This window comes from Anneissia japonica, unplaced genomic scaffold, assembly GCF_011630105.1.
Source record: "Anneissia japonica isolate Jap-2015-1 unplaced genomic scaffold, ASM1163010v1 scaffold1302_len1884557_cov193, whole genome shotgun sequence".
NCBI classification, from domain to species: Eukaryota; Metazoa; Echinodermata; class Crinoidea; order Comatulida; family Comatulidae; genus Anneissia; species Anneissia japonica.
Window position 1 is genome coordinate 1,721,471 of NW_022736804.1, and position 12,674 is coordinate 1,734,144.

General features: G+C 34.7%; 1 protein-coding gene across 1 annotated transcript; it reads right to left on the reverse strand.

Annotated features, from left to right (window-relative positions):
• Positions 1–765: 765 nt before the first annotated feature.
• LOC117116889 (protein lifeguard 1-like) lies at positions 766–12,386 on the reverse strand. The gene is made up of 11 exons (XM_033261010.1): positions 12,268–12,386; positions 9,639–9,864; positions 9,008–9,117; positions 8,011–8,075; positions 7,640–7,693; positions 6,379–6,469; positions 5,804–5,841; positions 5,538–5,583; positions 3,007–3,138; positions 2,089–2,136; positions 766–1,755 (listed from the first exon to the last, which is right to left on the reverse strand). Exons 2-11 carry the CDS (start codon positions 9,862–9,864, stop codon positions 1,612–1,614), a joined length of 954 nt encoding a protein of 317 aa, XP_033116901.1. The 5' UTR covers positions 12,268–12,386; the 3' UTR covers positions 766–1,611.
• Between the last annotated feature and the right edge of the window lie 288 nt (positions 12,387–12,674).

Sequence of the window (12,674 nt, forward strand, 5' to 3'; positions counted from 1 at the left end):
ATTAAGAACCATGGTCCTACACGTTTGGAGTCCATAGGAGGTCGGCCTTACCCACCACAACCAGAACCAGTTAACCATACCAATCAATTTTTATTAATGCGTCAGTGAATTAAGTATTCACGTAAATACTGTACTTACCTGCGTGTTTGATGTTGACAACTGCAGTTTCAGTCACATAATAATAATCAACATTATTGGTTGTGACAATGAACGCGCAAGACCGCACGCGCCGCCAAAGCTTTCGGTGAATTGAATCTCAAACGAGATAACGAAGCTTTCTAATGACTCAAGTTGCTGCATGGTTGTTTTATATTTTTAATAAAATTAATTTCTTCTAATTTTAAATATATTTTCCCTAAATTCGTGATTATTCGTCGTTATGCGTAGACGCGTGACAAATTTAAGATCACGCATGTGTTTCTGCCAAATGCGTGTTACATCCAAAATCGGGACCGTCCCGCACGATGCGAAACGGTTGGTAATGCCTTTTGTAAGCCAGGATCCAATAGTATTTTGTTACGTTTCGTCACAGAGGGGGGTTCGTCCGAACCCCTTGACCCTTGAACACCCCCCTTGACCCTTGAACCCCCACCCGGATCTGCCAATGGCATACTACTTGAACTTTGTACAGTTCTACAATAACAGTATGTGATCAATATTTTTTTAGCCTTGGCACATACAAAATGCTTTGGTTTGGTTCAACAACATGGAAAGGTCTTAATACGAAACTTTGAATGACAAGTTTACATATCAGTAATGCCTAAATTAATTTCAAAACGGTAATTTTTTTATTCAACTTTATTCACGGAGAGTGACCCAAAAAAGCGCTTGCTGACGATCACGGGCCGTCACACAAAATCATTACAGTCCAGAAATTGCAACAATCACAAAAGGTATTAAAAGAAAGAACGTAGGAAAAAGTAAACACCAAAATATCATCGACTTACATTAAAATGATTAAATTAGCTATCAATCAAATTCAAATGAGACAAAGATCCATACAATACACCTTTCCGGAGTACCAATCTAACTTAACAACTGACCAATCAGAAAAGAGCCATGAATACGCGCGCGTCTCACAAACATGTGTTGTCCGACATCCAAGGGACGGTGCTTAGCGGAAGGTCAGTCTGTTGTGTTAGTTATGTTTTACTGGGGTACAATAAATTGATTACTAGAATTGTAGTATACAGTATTTGCAAAGAATAGAGGAACTTATTTCTGTGCGCACCTATGTGTAATGTGCGAGTATATACACCACACAAATTTAATATCTAACTAAGCCTATCATATTGTTGAAGGTTTACGGGCCTCCGTGTGTTAAAAGTTTATCACAAATCAACAAAATTATTGTATGTATACCTATGTTACAACATTTTTAAAATCACAAGGATGGCTTGACGTTGAGTCAATGTGCGTGCATCGCGTACAACTTTAGTGTCGCGTGCCAAAGTGAGTATTTATGAGATTTACCACGAGTAAACCATGTGTTATATTTTAAGCATTCATTTTGGCGCGACACGACTGTAACCTACTCATCTGAACATCGTGTCTATAATATCCCAATTAATCACGTGTGTACAGATGTTGAGAATCAAGGCGACCGTGTATTTAGTTTTTGCCGAATAACGAAAGGAGGATGAGGAATAAGTAGACGATGTCGATGTAGAGAATCACGGATGCAAACACGTACTCTTCTTCACTTAGCTCATACTTCTTGCCTCCCATTATGAGATGGGTGTCAAACATCAGGTACTGCAAACAACAATGGCGGCTCATTAATATTGTGTTGATATAGTATGATCATAACTATACGAGTACTATATGCAATTACAGCTAAACCTATTAATAATGAATTAAACATATTATATATAGGCCTATTATGTAAGAACATTGTAATAATAATGGTAATGAAAACAATAATAATAATAATAGGCCTAATAATAATAACAATAATAATAATGAAAATAATAACAATAATGGTAGTGACGACGAAGATAATGATTGAAAATATTAATAATGATGTTAGGCCTAGTGTTTTCTAGTTGAACACAGACATTTTGTTGAATAATATTTATTATGTTTTACCATGCCAAACAGAAGAGCAATAAGCCAGCCGTAGACAGTATACGCAACCTAGAAATTTGAGCAAAATAAATTATATTACAAAGAATTAAAATAAAAATAAGATGAAAAATAATATGATGCCACAAAAAAAATTGAACCACAATGGCTTGTATTACTCTTAATGGAGTTTGACTTATTAAAACCATCCTACAAAAGTATTTGTAAGCCTCTTTTACCCTTTTAATATGAGTCCGATCGTTCATTAAGAATCTAATATGAGCACCATAGACCAAGAGTCACTGACCAATACAAATCCTACGGTCCATGATTCAATATTTAATACCACTGTCTTTTATTTCAGTTGTAAAAAGTATAGGCCTAATGTAAGTATCTAGTGAATCATTCTTAAGAAGAAACGTGCAGCAACAGCCAGTGGTGGCGCGAGGGGGGAGGGGGAAGGAATTTTCCCCCAAGTCAGACAGGCCTGGACACCATGTCGTCCGACGCACGAATAGGTCGTCTGATCAAAAACTAATAAAATAATAATTGGCCTATCCAAATAACGTTATTTTGATGCCACCCTAATATTATGGTCTAAAAGCACATTTTGGACCATAGTAAGCTAAAAAAACTCGCCCTGTGAACCCTATTAGAGATTTTCTGGCGCCACCACTGGCAACAACATTATTGCCCTTAACAACTGACCAATCAGAACAGTGCCAGGAATACGCGCGTTTCCATAATTTATGCTATTGTTTAGTGGGACATAAGCAACAATATCCAAGGGGCGGGGCTTAACTGAAAGGTAAGCCAGTGTGCGTATACAGTATACAAATGTGATTTCCTGTCGTATAATTTTACACCATATAAGGGACCCTTAGAATAATATTACACCATATAAGGGACCCTTAGAATAATTTTAAAATGCAGAATATATACCTCGTTATAGAAGAAGATACAGAAGAATCCAAACATAAACACTGACATTGAGAAAATGCAGATGAACGCTGCCATCTTTGTGAAGTCAATCTTGGTCTGTATACTGAACAGAGTTATTGCAATCGTGATACCCTGCGAAAAAAAAAATAATTAGTTAAAAAAAATCATCGAATTAAGATTCTATAACTGTATGGTTGTTCCATGGATAATCACAAATTATTCTGCTTGGCAGATTGCAAGATTGCATTACATCAATTGTTAATATATGTAAATGCACCCTCTCCAACTCTATTTCTGCCCCATCATGACAAAAGGAAGTAATTGACAATAATTTTTCAAAACGAGTTTTTTAGTCACTATCAAAGAACTAATAATTGACATATTGATATATTTCAGTATGTTCAAACCCCACTAATTAACAAGTAATTAGCAACACAAAAAGGAAGTAAGAGACTGAAAATAGGGCCTACAGAAACCACAACAAAAGGAAGCAGGGGACAAAATTAATATATCTGCGCGTTGATCCTCGCCAAATATGGCTCTGTGGTCTTAGCAGTATGGTGCTCGCTTTGATAGTGAGCGGTTGCAGCGTCGGTTCCATCAAATAGTGAAAAAGAAACCTGTTGTTGAGGAGATATGTTTGATAAGATTATAACATAATTATGTTCCTCTATTTGAGCACTATTGTAATTACTATTGTTTATCTATTTTTTTCCATATAGGGCTTAAATATAGGCCATGTTATTTATATTCAAGTAGAAATGAAAAACAACTACACTATAATGCATAATTTGACCTACATTTTCTTCTCTCGGGGCCTAAGATAAATTGAAAATGATGATATAAAACATGAATATATTGAGCATAGAAGATTAAGAAACTCGTCACGTAAAGACCAAAGATCAATTAAATACAAAACAAATTATATGATGTCGAGTCTACGTCATGGTCATAATTCCTTAAATTCTTGAGTCAGTATTGATTGGTGTATCAGTTGCATTACGTCACGTTTACGCGTTGATTTCATGGGTCATATTAAAGTGAAGCACATATCATTCGATTTTTTTCTTGAAGACATAGGCCTACATTTAGAATTGATCAAATCCTTGGTATCGGATGTCCCTATACGGGTCGTAAGCAACGCGTTTCTCATTTATATCGTGACGCAAAATTAGGCGCAAGATGTGTAATTCCTTTAAGCAGACAATGCAAAAAAGTATTCTATAGTTAATGATTAACTCTTGGGTTGATCGTCAGAAGTTGCTAAGAAAAAATTAGCCAGAAGCAACCCTTAGTATTATCATTTTACTTTCTCTGAAAGCAAGATTGATGTATAACGTTGGCCTATGAATTGTACTATTGAGTTTGTGCTATTTATTATTGAATTGTTATGTCATTCTGATGGTATTTTGTACATGGACCAGTTCCATTTGTTACCGATCAGTCTCTTATTTGATCAAATTATGAATATGAATAAAAAGGCTGTTTGGAAGCTATTCATGCCCATCATAGAATGATATAGGCCTACTGCATTTCAATGATTTTATTTAACTCTCTCATCTCAGTCTGCATGGCTACAAAAATTGAGTTGTAGAAGTGGTTGGCGCATCGGTTGTGGCTTGGACTCCCAACCTCGAGGTCGGGGGTTCGAAACTCTCGCTGTGCAAATCGCTTGTCAAGGCACTTTATCTACGGTTACCCCTCTCCACCCAGGAGTACAAGTGGGTACCTGGTAGGTTCCAACACTGCGCTGATTACTAGCCGCAATATTATGGAGATATTTAATTTAATAATTTCATTTAGTGTTTAATGTGTTCCATATGTGTTTGATCCAATGACCGGGGTAATAATGTGAAGCGCTTAGAGGCTTTGTTAAGGCATTAAGCGCTATATAAGAACGACATATTATTATTATTATTAAAAAAGTCGGCCTCCTTTAATTATTTTCTGAATAGAATTTAGTCGCATTCCTTTATAATTGTACTTAATCAGAAAATGTCTGTTGAGTTTGAAATAATTAATAAGTCGGTAATTAATAAGTATGCATCTTCAAAAGTTGACGTCTCTCCATCAAGAATAGATGTCGCTAGGGGAACCAGACAGTGTTTGCTCAAATATTACGAAATTAAGTCTGAACAATTTAATTTATAGATGTAAGATTGATCGAAATGTACTTCAGTGTGTGATGAGTTATTATTAATAGGGCCTAAGTGCTATATTAACGGGGAGTATACAGCTCTGTTTACACTATCAACTTTGACAAAAAAAAAAAACCCAAAAACTATTGTGTGCCCATATATAGTCATGTTGAGGCTATATATGGTCATGATGTGATGTCATCATAGCCGTATTTTGACATGTCACATGATTTTTTTTTCAAATAAAATGTAATAGTCTCGACAGGACTTAACAATTCCGACAGAGCCTAGAACGAAAGAAGTGTATCTTAACGTGAATTTCTCTTTTTAATGGAAAAATTACTAGAAAACTACTAGTAACTGAATATCTAAAAATAACAGATGCATTCTTACCAGTGTGGTTCCCATAGCGATGAACACAACTTTTTGTTCATAGAAACTGAATGAAAAAATAACATAAAAATTTTTTATAAACAGTTGGTATTTCAAGGAAGTGTTGTCGGCAACAGTGCGATTGATGGCGCTCACTTCCCCTGTTAGTTAGACATCACTTAACAGGTAAGGGGTACACATTCAAAGGCAAAGGCCTAACAGTGGTTGATAGAGAAACTACGCAATTAAAAAAAAAGGGATTTTTTTTTTAAATCAAAAATATTTACCTGGCAATTGTGGCCGCCATGTACGTCAAACTCAATGTCTAGAATTTTTTTTAAAAATAAAATAGTTAATAATATTTTATTGAAAGTAATCAACAAGTATGTCATAGCCAAGTAGATTATATAGTGATAGTGATTTGCTGTTGTATAAATAAGTTGGGGAACTAATCAAAGACCCTACAATTTAGAAAAAAAAACATTTATAACTGCATTTGAAGAATTTACGTTAATTTTCGTTTGTCATATTTTACCATCTAATGTATTTCCTAATGATGTTACTCAATGAAATATCGTTGACAGCAAAATGAAGGAGTCGATATACGGACATTGTCAGAGGTGGGCGGCCTTTAGCCAAATACTGCCACTTAAGAGAAGTAAGTCCAGTATAAAAGATGAATTTGATTTTTTTTTCTTTTGTATTATTTCTTATTTGTATTATTTCAAGCTTATTAAAGGCTAAATTATCTGACTTGGTTCTTGACTTGTATACTTACAGCGACTTACCAGCAACAATATATGGTAAATATTATTAACTACTGCATTAATTAATAGTATTTAATTTAATGTTTGCAACTTACTAACACAGCGAGCGCGATGTAGTTGATGGGCGATTTCCTCGCAAGTCCTTGGCAACACACTAGTGCGATGTAAGTAAATATGAATATACCGCTGTAGAAATAATGAATATAATAATAATAATAATAATAATAATAATAATAATAATAATAATAATAATAATAATAATAATAATAATAATAATAATAATAATAATAATAATAATAAGTAGACTTGCTAAGTCTGTATAACAGAATATAAGGCTTTTCCTCATATATAATGAAATGATGTTCAAATTATAAAGTAAACCAAAACATATATGAAAACAATTACGGATAAAAAAAAAATAAGAAAAATCGCTGAAGACTCGGACCAAGGTTGCAATTATAGTTTTGTTATAGTTTACTAATATTATTAATATATACTGTGTGTGGAACATGGAAAAATTATTTTTAAAAATGGATATTGATGATGTTGAAAATTATAACAACGACGACAACGATGAATGTTGATAATGATGGCGGCGATAACAATAATGAAGCTAACGATTATGATGACGGTAATTTGCTAACGATGATGATAAGGATATTAAATGATTATGATGATGATGATAATGATGATGATGTTGATAAATGGTGATAATAACGACACTAATATTGATGAAAAAAAAAATATGACAATGGTGAAAACACTATGGCGAGCGAAAGGCGCAGCACAATATTAAATGATTATGATGATGATGATAATGATGATGATGTTGATAAATGGTGATAATAACGACACTAATATTGATGAAAAAAAAATATGACAATGGTGATGATCAGTGATGCAGTCGATGAGGGCGTTGTGAATGATTATAACGAAGACAACCACCATTAATGATGAAGATGATGATGATAAGAATGATTTTGGCCGACGTGTTATCAAAGTGTACATCCCAAAATACTTGTGAAAAAAAAAACAAAAAAAAACTGAAATTGAACCCATAATTACTAAACAAGCGGTTATCTAGCTATCTAGAGGTTGTGGGTCTGTTTAGCATCGGAATCACTTGCGATATTTTTTCACAAGTTTGGTGACGTAACCGCGTAATGAGATAGCACGATAGGTTGGGGGAAAAAACATCATTCCTATTGTGTTCCTGGCACAAACATCATTCGAGATGATGGCCCTGTTACCGGTAATAACAATGATTTTGTTGATAGTGATGAGTGATGATGATGAGTGTTGATGACGATGATTGTCGTGATTGGATAAATGAAAACTGAATGTAGGTATACGTACTAAGAAGCATAGTAAGCGCCAGGGTTATCTTGAACCCAATCAGCAATTGAATCCCTAAAGAAGAAAATAATATTAATACAGATCAATATTTACATAGATGTATATACGCATACAAATGCATACACACATATATAATCAAATAAGCAAGACCCTAAAACAACACTGACAAAAAGATTGATTATATATATGTATATATATACACATAAAATGGTCTATACACACACATATATATATACAATTATATTTATTATATATGATTTCTATTCATTGGAATTTGACTCAATTACCTTTATTATAGCCAACAACATAGCTATGTTTTCAGAGAGATATTAATTTGAGAGAAATACATTTACAAATATATATATACTCACACGTAGCTGAAGACCGCTACAACACCGAAAGTAATGAGAAGTTGAATTGAAAGAGTGATGTAAACCTTTAAGTAAATAAATAAATAAATCATGATTATATCATAATATAAAGTTGGAACGTTAAACAAGAGGAATCTACAAAGGGGGGAAGGGGGGTAAAAAAGTTGACCAAACCGGGATTAGAAGCCAGAACCTTCTGCTAACAATGCAATCGAATTCATTAGTGCTGTTCAATTACGCATGGACAAAAGTGAACAATCAGGTTGTTTAATAATAATAATAATAATTCTGGATTTATATAGCGCCTCACGTTGACACAACCTCGAGGCGCTTAACAACAACAGAGAAGAAAAAAACCAAAACAAATGCAAATGTACCAAAAAATTATCAAATATTTGGTTCAAATGATTGGTTAGATGATTATCAATAAATGTTATTATTACAATGAATTGGTAATTGGAATCATTTCAAGGCCTGTTACTTTCCTATTCATCCCAAAGCCTTTCATATTTCATTCATTCCCTTCTAATCAGCTGAATTGCCAACGAAGTCCCAATGGCCAAGTTGATTAACGTATATACATAGACTCCTTATTCCTCGACATGTTTAACTTATTTTCTGGGGTATTTCCTATTCAAAATTTTGAATAAAAAAAAATCCATCAATATCAAAATTTATTTGATCAGTGGCGTATCCATTCTACGGTGCGTGACGAGGCACACTCTCCCTCCACGAAAAGAAATGTTGCGCACCCAGCAAAAGAAAATAGGCTATACACTCAATTAGTCTTATCTTACATCACCTGTTTTGCCTAACACCCTCCCTCTTGCTTAATCTTCGTTTCTCCACTTAACGTTCGCTCCCTCACATCAGCCCCCACCCGCACGGGCATCAGCCCCAGCCACATTTGAATATTCGATTCCTCGATACGCCACTGTCTTTGAAGGAATCCTTTGTTCTAGATAGATATGTTAAAAGATGTGTACACCACACGTACCTTCCTAATGAACACTCGTCTTGTATTGACGTTGTTGAATGTAGTAGTGAATCCGCCTTCCTCTCGTAAATCGCTGTTGTCATTATCGCCCAGTGAAACGCTAGTGTGCCCTAAAGAAACATACACAACATAAAGTGTTTCAATCGCTGTTTGTATAGTTTAAACGACACGTTCCTTCCAAACGCTACGATTATAATACTCGACTCTCAGATAGTACTGTTGTTAAGGGGGCGGGCCGATCTCCGACGGGTGTAGTGGCCGATGTCCCCGACGAGAGCGTGGTTGGTCGTTGCTCTAAGTTCTTAGAAATGATCAAGGGAGGAAGCAATTTTGGGGTTTCAATGGCTTATAAGTCAACTAATATGTAGAAAATACGTATATATATTTTTTTTCTCTACGACGAATTGTTTTTCTTCCCGACAGTGAAAGGCGGGGGGATGGAGCTCTCACCAAGGGGAGGGGCAGTCCCAGCGACCCTCCCCCACGCTGGCACCACCAGTGTTGTTATGCAAACTTTTCACAAATGCAAATCCCTTAATTGACCTATGACTTAAAACCACTATCCCCAATTCGAAAACACCCCCACCACCAACACACACAGCAAAACATTTGAATTTGGATTAAAACATACCTGACGCGGAGCTAGCTACTCCAGTGCCATAATTTTGTTGCTGGGGATATTGTGGCTGACCGTACTGGGGTGGTGGCTGCATGACGTACTGTGCCTGTGGTTGGCCGTACTGTGGCTGTTGTTGTCCATACTGTGGCGCATTATAATTTGCCTGCTGGGGAACGTATGCCGGAGACTGTTGGCCATAAGATTGCTGGGGAGGATACGCACTATTTGGATCGGCCATCTATGAAAATTAAGATTTTTAAACAAAACATAAATAAAAATGGAGACAATATATTAATGCAGTGCACAGAATGTCCTTTCTTACTACTACGTTTACATGATAATCTTAGTCAGTGGCGGATCAAGAATTTTTCGAACGGGGACGTATTTGTTTTCCTGTTTTATAATACATAGGCCTACATAAAATGAAAATAATAAGTTACGGTAATGCTCGGATCGAACATTGTTAACTGTAACAATGGTTAGTGGATAATAAGCTATTACTGCAAATTGGAAAAACCAGTGGCGAATCTAGGGGAGGACGCGGAGAGCTGTCTCTTATACACATCTAGATGTGTATAAGAGACAGGTCCACGTGATCGCTCCGCTCACTGTAGCGGGTTAATTGCTCCTCCCTCTATAAATTATCTAGGAGTAGATATTGACTAACATGTGTCCGGAGAGGCTGTAGCTAACTCGGTAATTAAAAAAGCAAATTATAAGAATAATTTAGACTTCACACTACACAAAACAAAATGATACGATTTATAACGGATAAGGGCCCTCTTAGTCATGTTGGTCAATTTGAACTATCTGAACTCGGATTTTTAAAAGCTGATGATCGGGTTAAATTTCTCCGTCTTGATCACGTTTTTTAAATATTTAATAGTAGTCCTGTGTATATGAGTGAAATTTTTTAGATTATCGATGAGACTAAATCACAATACCATGAGCGGTAGTTCCTTAAATTTCCGAATTCCAATTACAGTAGAACCCCTATTAAGAGGACACCTTCGGGACCAAAGAAATTGTCGTCTTAATAGGGATGCCCCAAAAAACTTGAAATTATCCCCTTAATAGGGCATGTTTTCGTACAATGATGACATAGAATCTTTATAAATTTTATTTTAATTGAATGAGTTGCAGTTGAATTATAACTAATTTATAACAATAATTTGCAATGCAATTAATAAATCAATTATGATATAAAATCAACTGATATGTAATTAAAACTATACATGCCTATTTTCTGGATATTAATTATTTCTTGATTCGAGTGTTATATTAATGGTCAAATATAGAGCTTTCTATTGGATGTACAAGACAGGATAGAGTGACGACTTAATTAGAAGTCAGGGTGCAGCTGTACTGTTACATTAGCCTACAGTACCGGTATGTGAAAATACACAAAATTAGAAATCCCCATGGTTAATGGTGAAAAATGACAAGATTGTATTTAGGCCTATACGATAACACATTCTAAAGATTGTGAAGGAAAAATTCTGGTTTGACGTTAAGTTTATTGCTCAAAAGTTGTCAAAATATCAATTTGAAAGATTTTTTTCTTATTTTGAAACTACTTTAGTTTTTTTGATACAGTAAAACAAATAAGTGCTCTCTTATTAGGGGTTAAATTGTATTGAATTTGACCATTTTGCACACTCAGAAAGTGTCCCCGTGCCCTTAATAGGGGTTGGCTTTAGTGTAGATATATTTCCCCTCGTTTCACGGAAAATTGTCCCCTAGGGGTGTCGCCTTTTTTTTTTTACTGTATTATGTTTTAAAGGTTTTATTCTTCCAATTTTTATATCTTACTACATTGTTTTAAATTTATAAATTTTAACCTTCGAATTTTATACTATAATAATTGTATTAACATATTTTAATATGCCTTTTTAACATACTATTTTATGCTATGCGCCCTTTAAATTTAATTGTATTACTGTACTATGGTTTTTTTTTTTTTTTTTTTTTTTTTTTTTTTTTTTTTTTTTTTTTCTCAACGACCGCTTTGGAAATAAATTGTTTTTATACAATTAACTTTCATGGGCTATCCTAGTATACCATGGTTTACAACATCGCATTTTATTTAGTTTAACTTTAATCTTTTTCCTATTTTAAAGCTTGTTTTAACTTTTAAGAATACCAATTGCTATGTATTGTTATGACGTTGCCGTATACTGAATATAGTCAAGTTATTGGTATCAATGGCAAAAATTGACGGGTGGGCACGTCCCCCATGCCCCTCCTCCCCACCTCTTTGGATCCATTCTGATGCACAATAAACTATTATAAACAGGCCTATAATAAGCTTTGCAAATTTCAATTATAATATAGTAACCGTATCGGTACGTATACGTGTTATGAAATCCTTAGTAGGTCCAATAAGAAACGACAAAAAATAGTCCGATCGTCCATAATAATTGGCCGCCACTTGCTGGCGACGATGCGCGAAGATCGGGGATTTTCCTGAGCGGAACTTGAAGACAATCAATAAATTTATAGATTGAATTATTAACTGACCTTCACAGCAATAAAAAACAAAAAGAATAAACCATTCAGTCAATCCTCAAAAAATATAAGATACAAAATACTAGTATAATTAAGTAGCCTATTGCAGATCTAGACCGTGAATTAATCTTACCTTCCCAATAATATGCTATATTTCGTTGCCTTTTTACGACTTGTCCTTTTCGATTTAGACCACTTTCGGCTGTTAACAGACTAAGAAGTGGACTTTGAAACATGTATGGACGCCTCTCACGTGCTATTGTATACATTTCATTATTAATAATATTATCCTGGTTAAACGTTAACGCCTTGTGTACAATAGTTCATCATTGAGATCGATATGTTAGCTAGGACTATAAATCTATCTAATTGTTTGGCATGATATTTAGGCCATGTCTACTTTATATGTGTACACTAAAGTAAACAAAATTATGTGTCCTCGTGTCGACGGGTTATTCACTCATCAATTTTATTCAGACATTAAAAGAAATACAACCCCTACAATACACTCAGCTGGTCAAAGCTTGCAAAGCTTGCTTA

What these genes read in the sequence shown, in the direction of transcription:
- LOC117116889 (XM_033261010.1), bottom strand. Translation starts at nt 9,864, where the DNA reads ATGGCCGATCCAAATAGTGCGTATCCTCCCCAGCAATCTTATGGCCAA. An exon ending in AGTAGCTAGCTCCGCGTCAG is followed by an intron (nt 9,118 to 9,638) that starts GTATGTTTTAAT and finishes ATGTTTCTTTAG; the next exon opens with GGCACACTAGCGTTTCACTG. An exon ending in GTATCTTCTTCTATAACGAG is followed by an intron (nt 2,137 to 3,006) that starts GTATATATTCTG and finishes TCAAATTTCTAG; the next exon opens with GTTGCGTATACTGTCTACGG.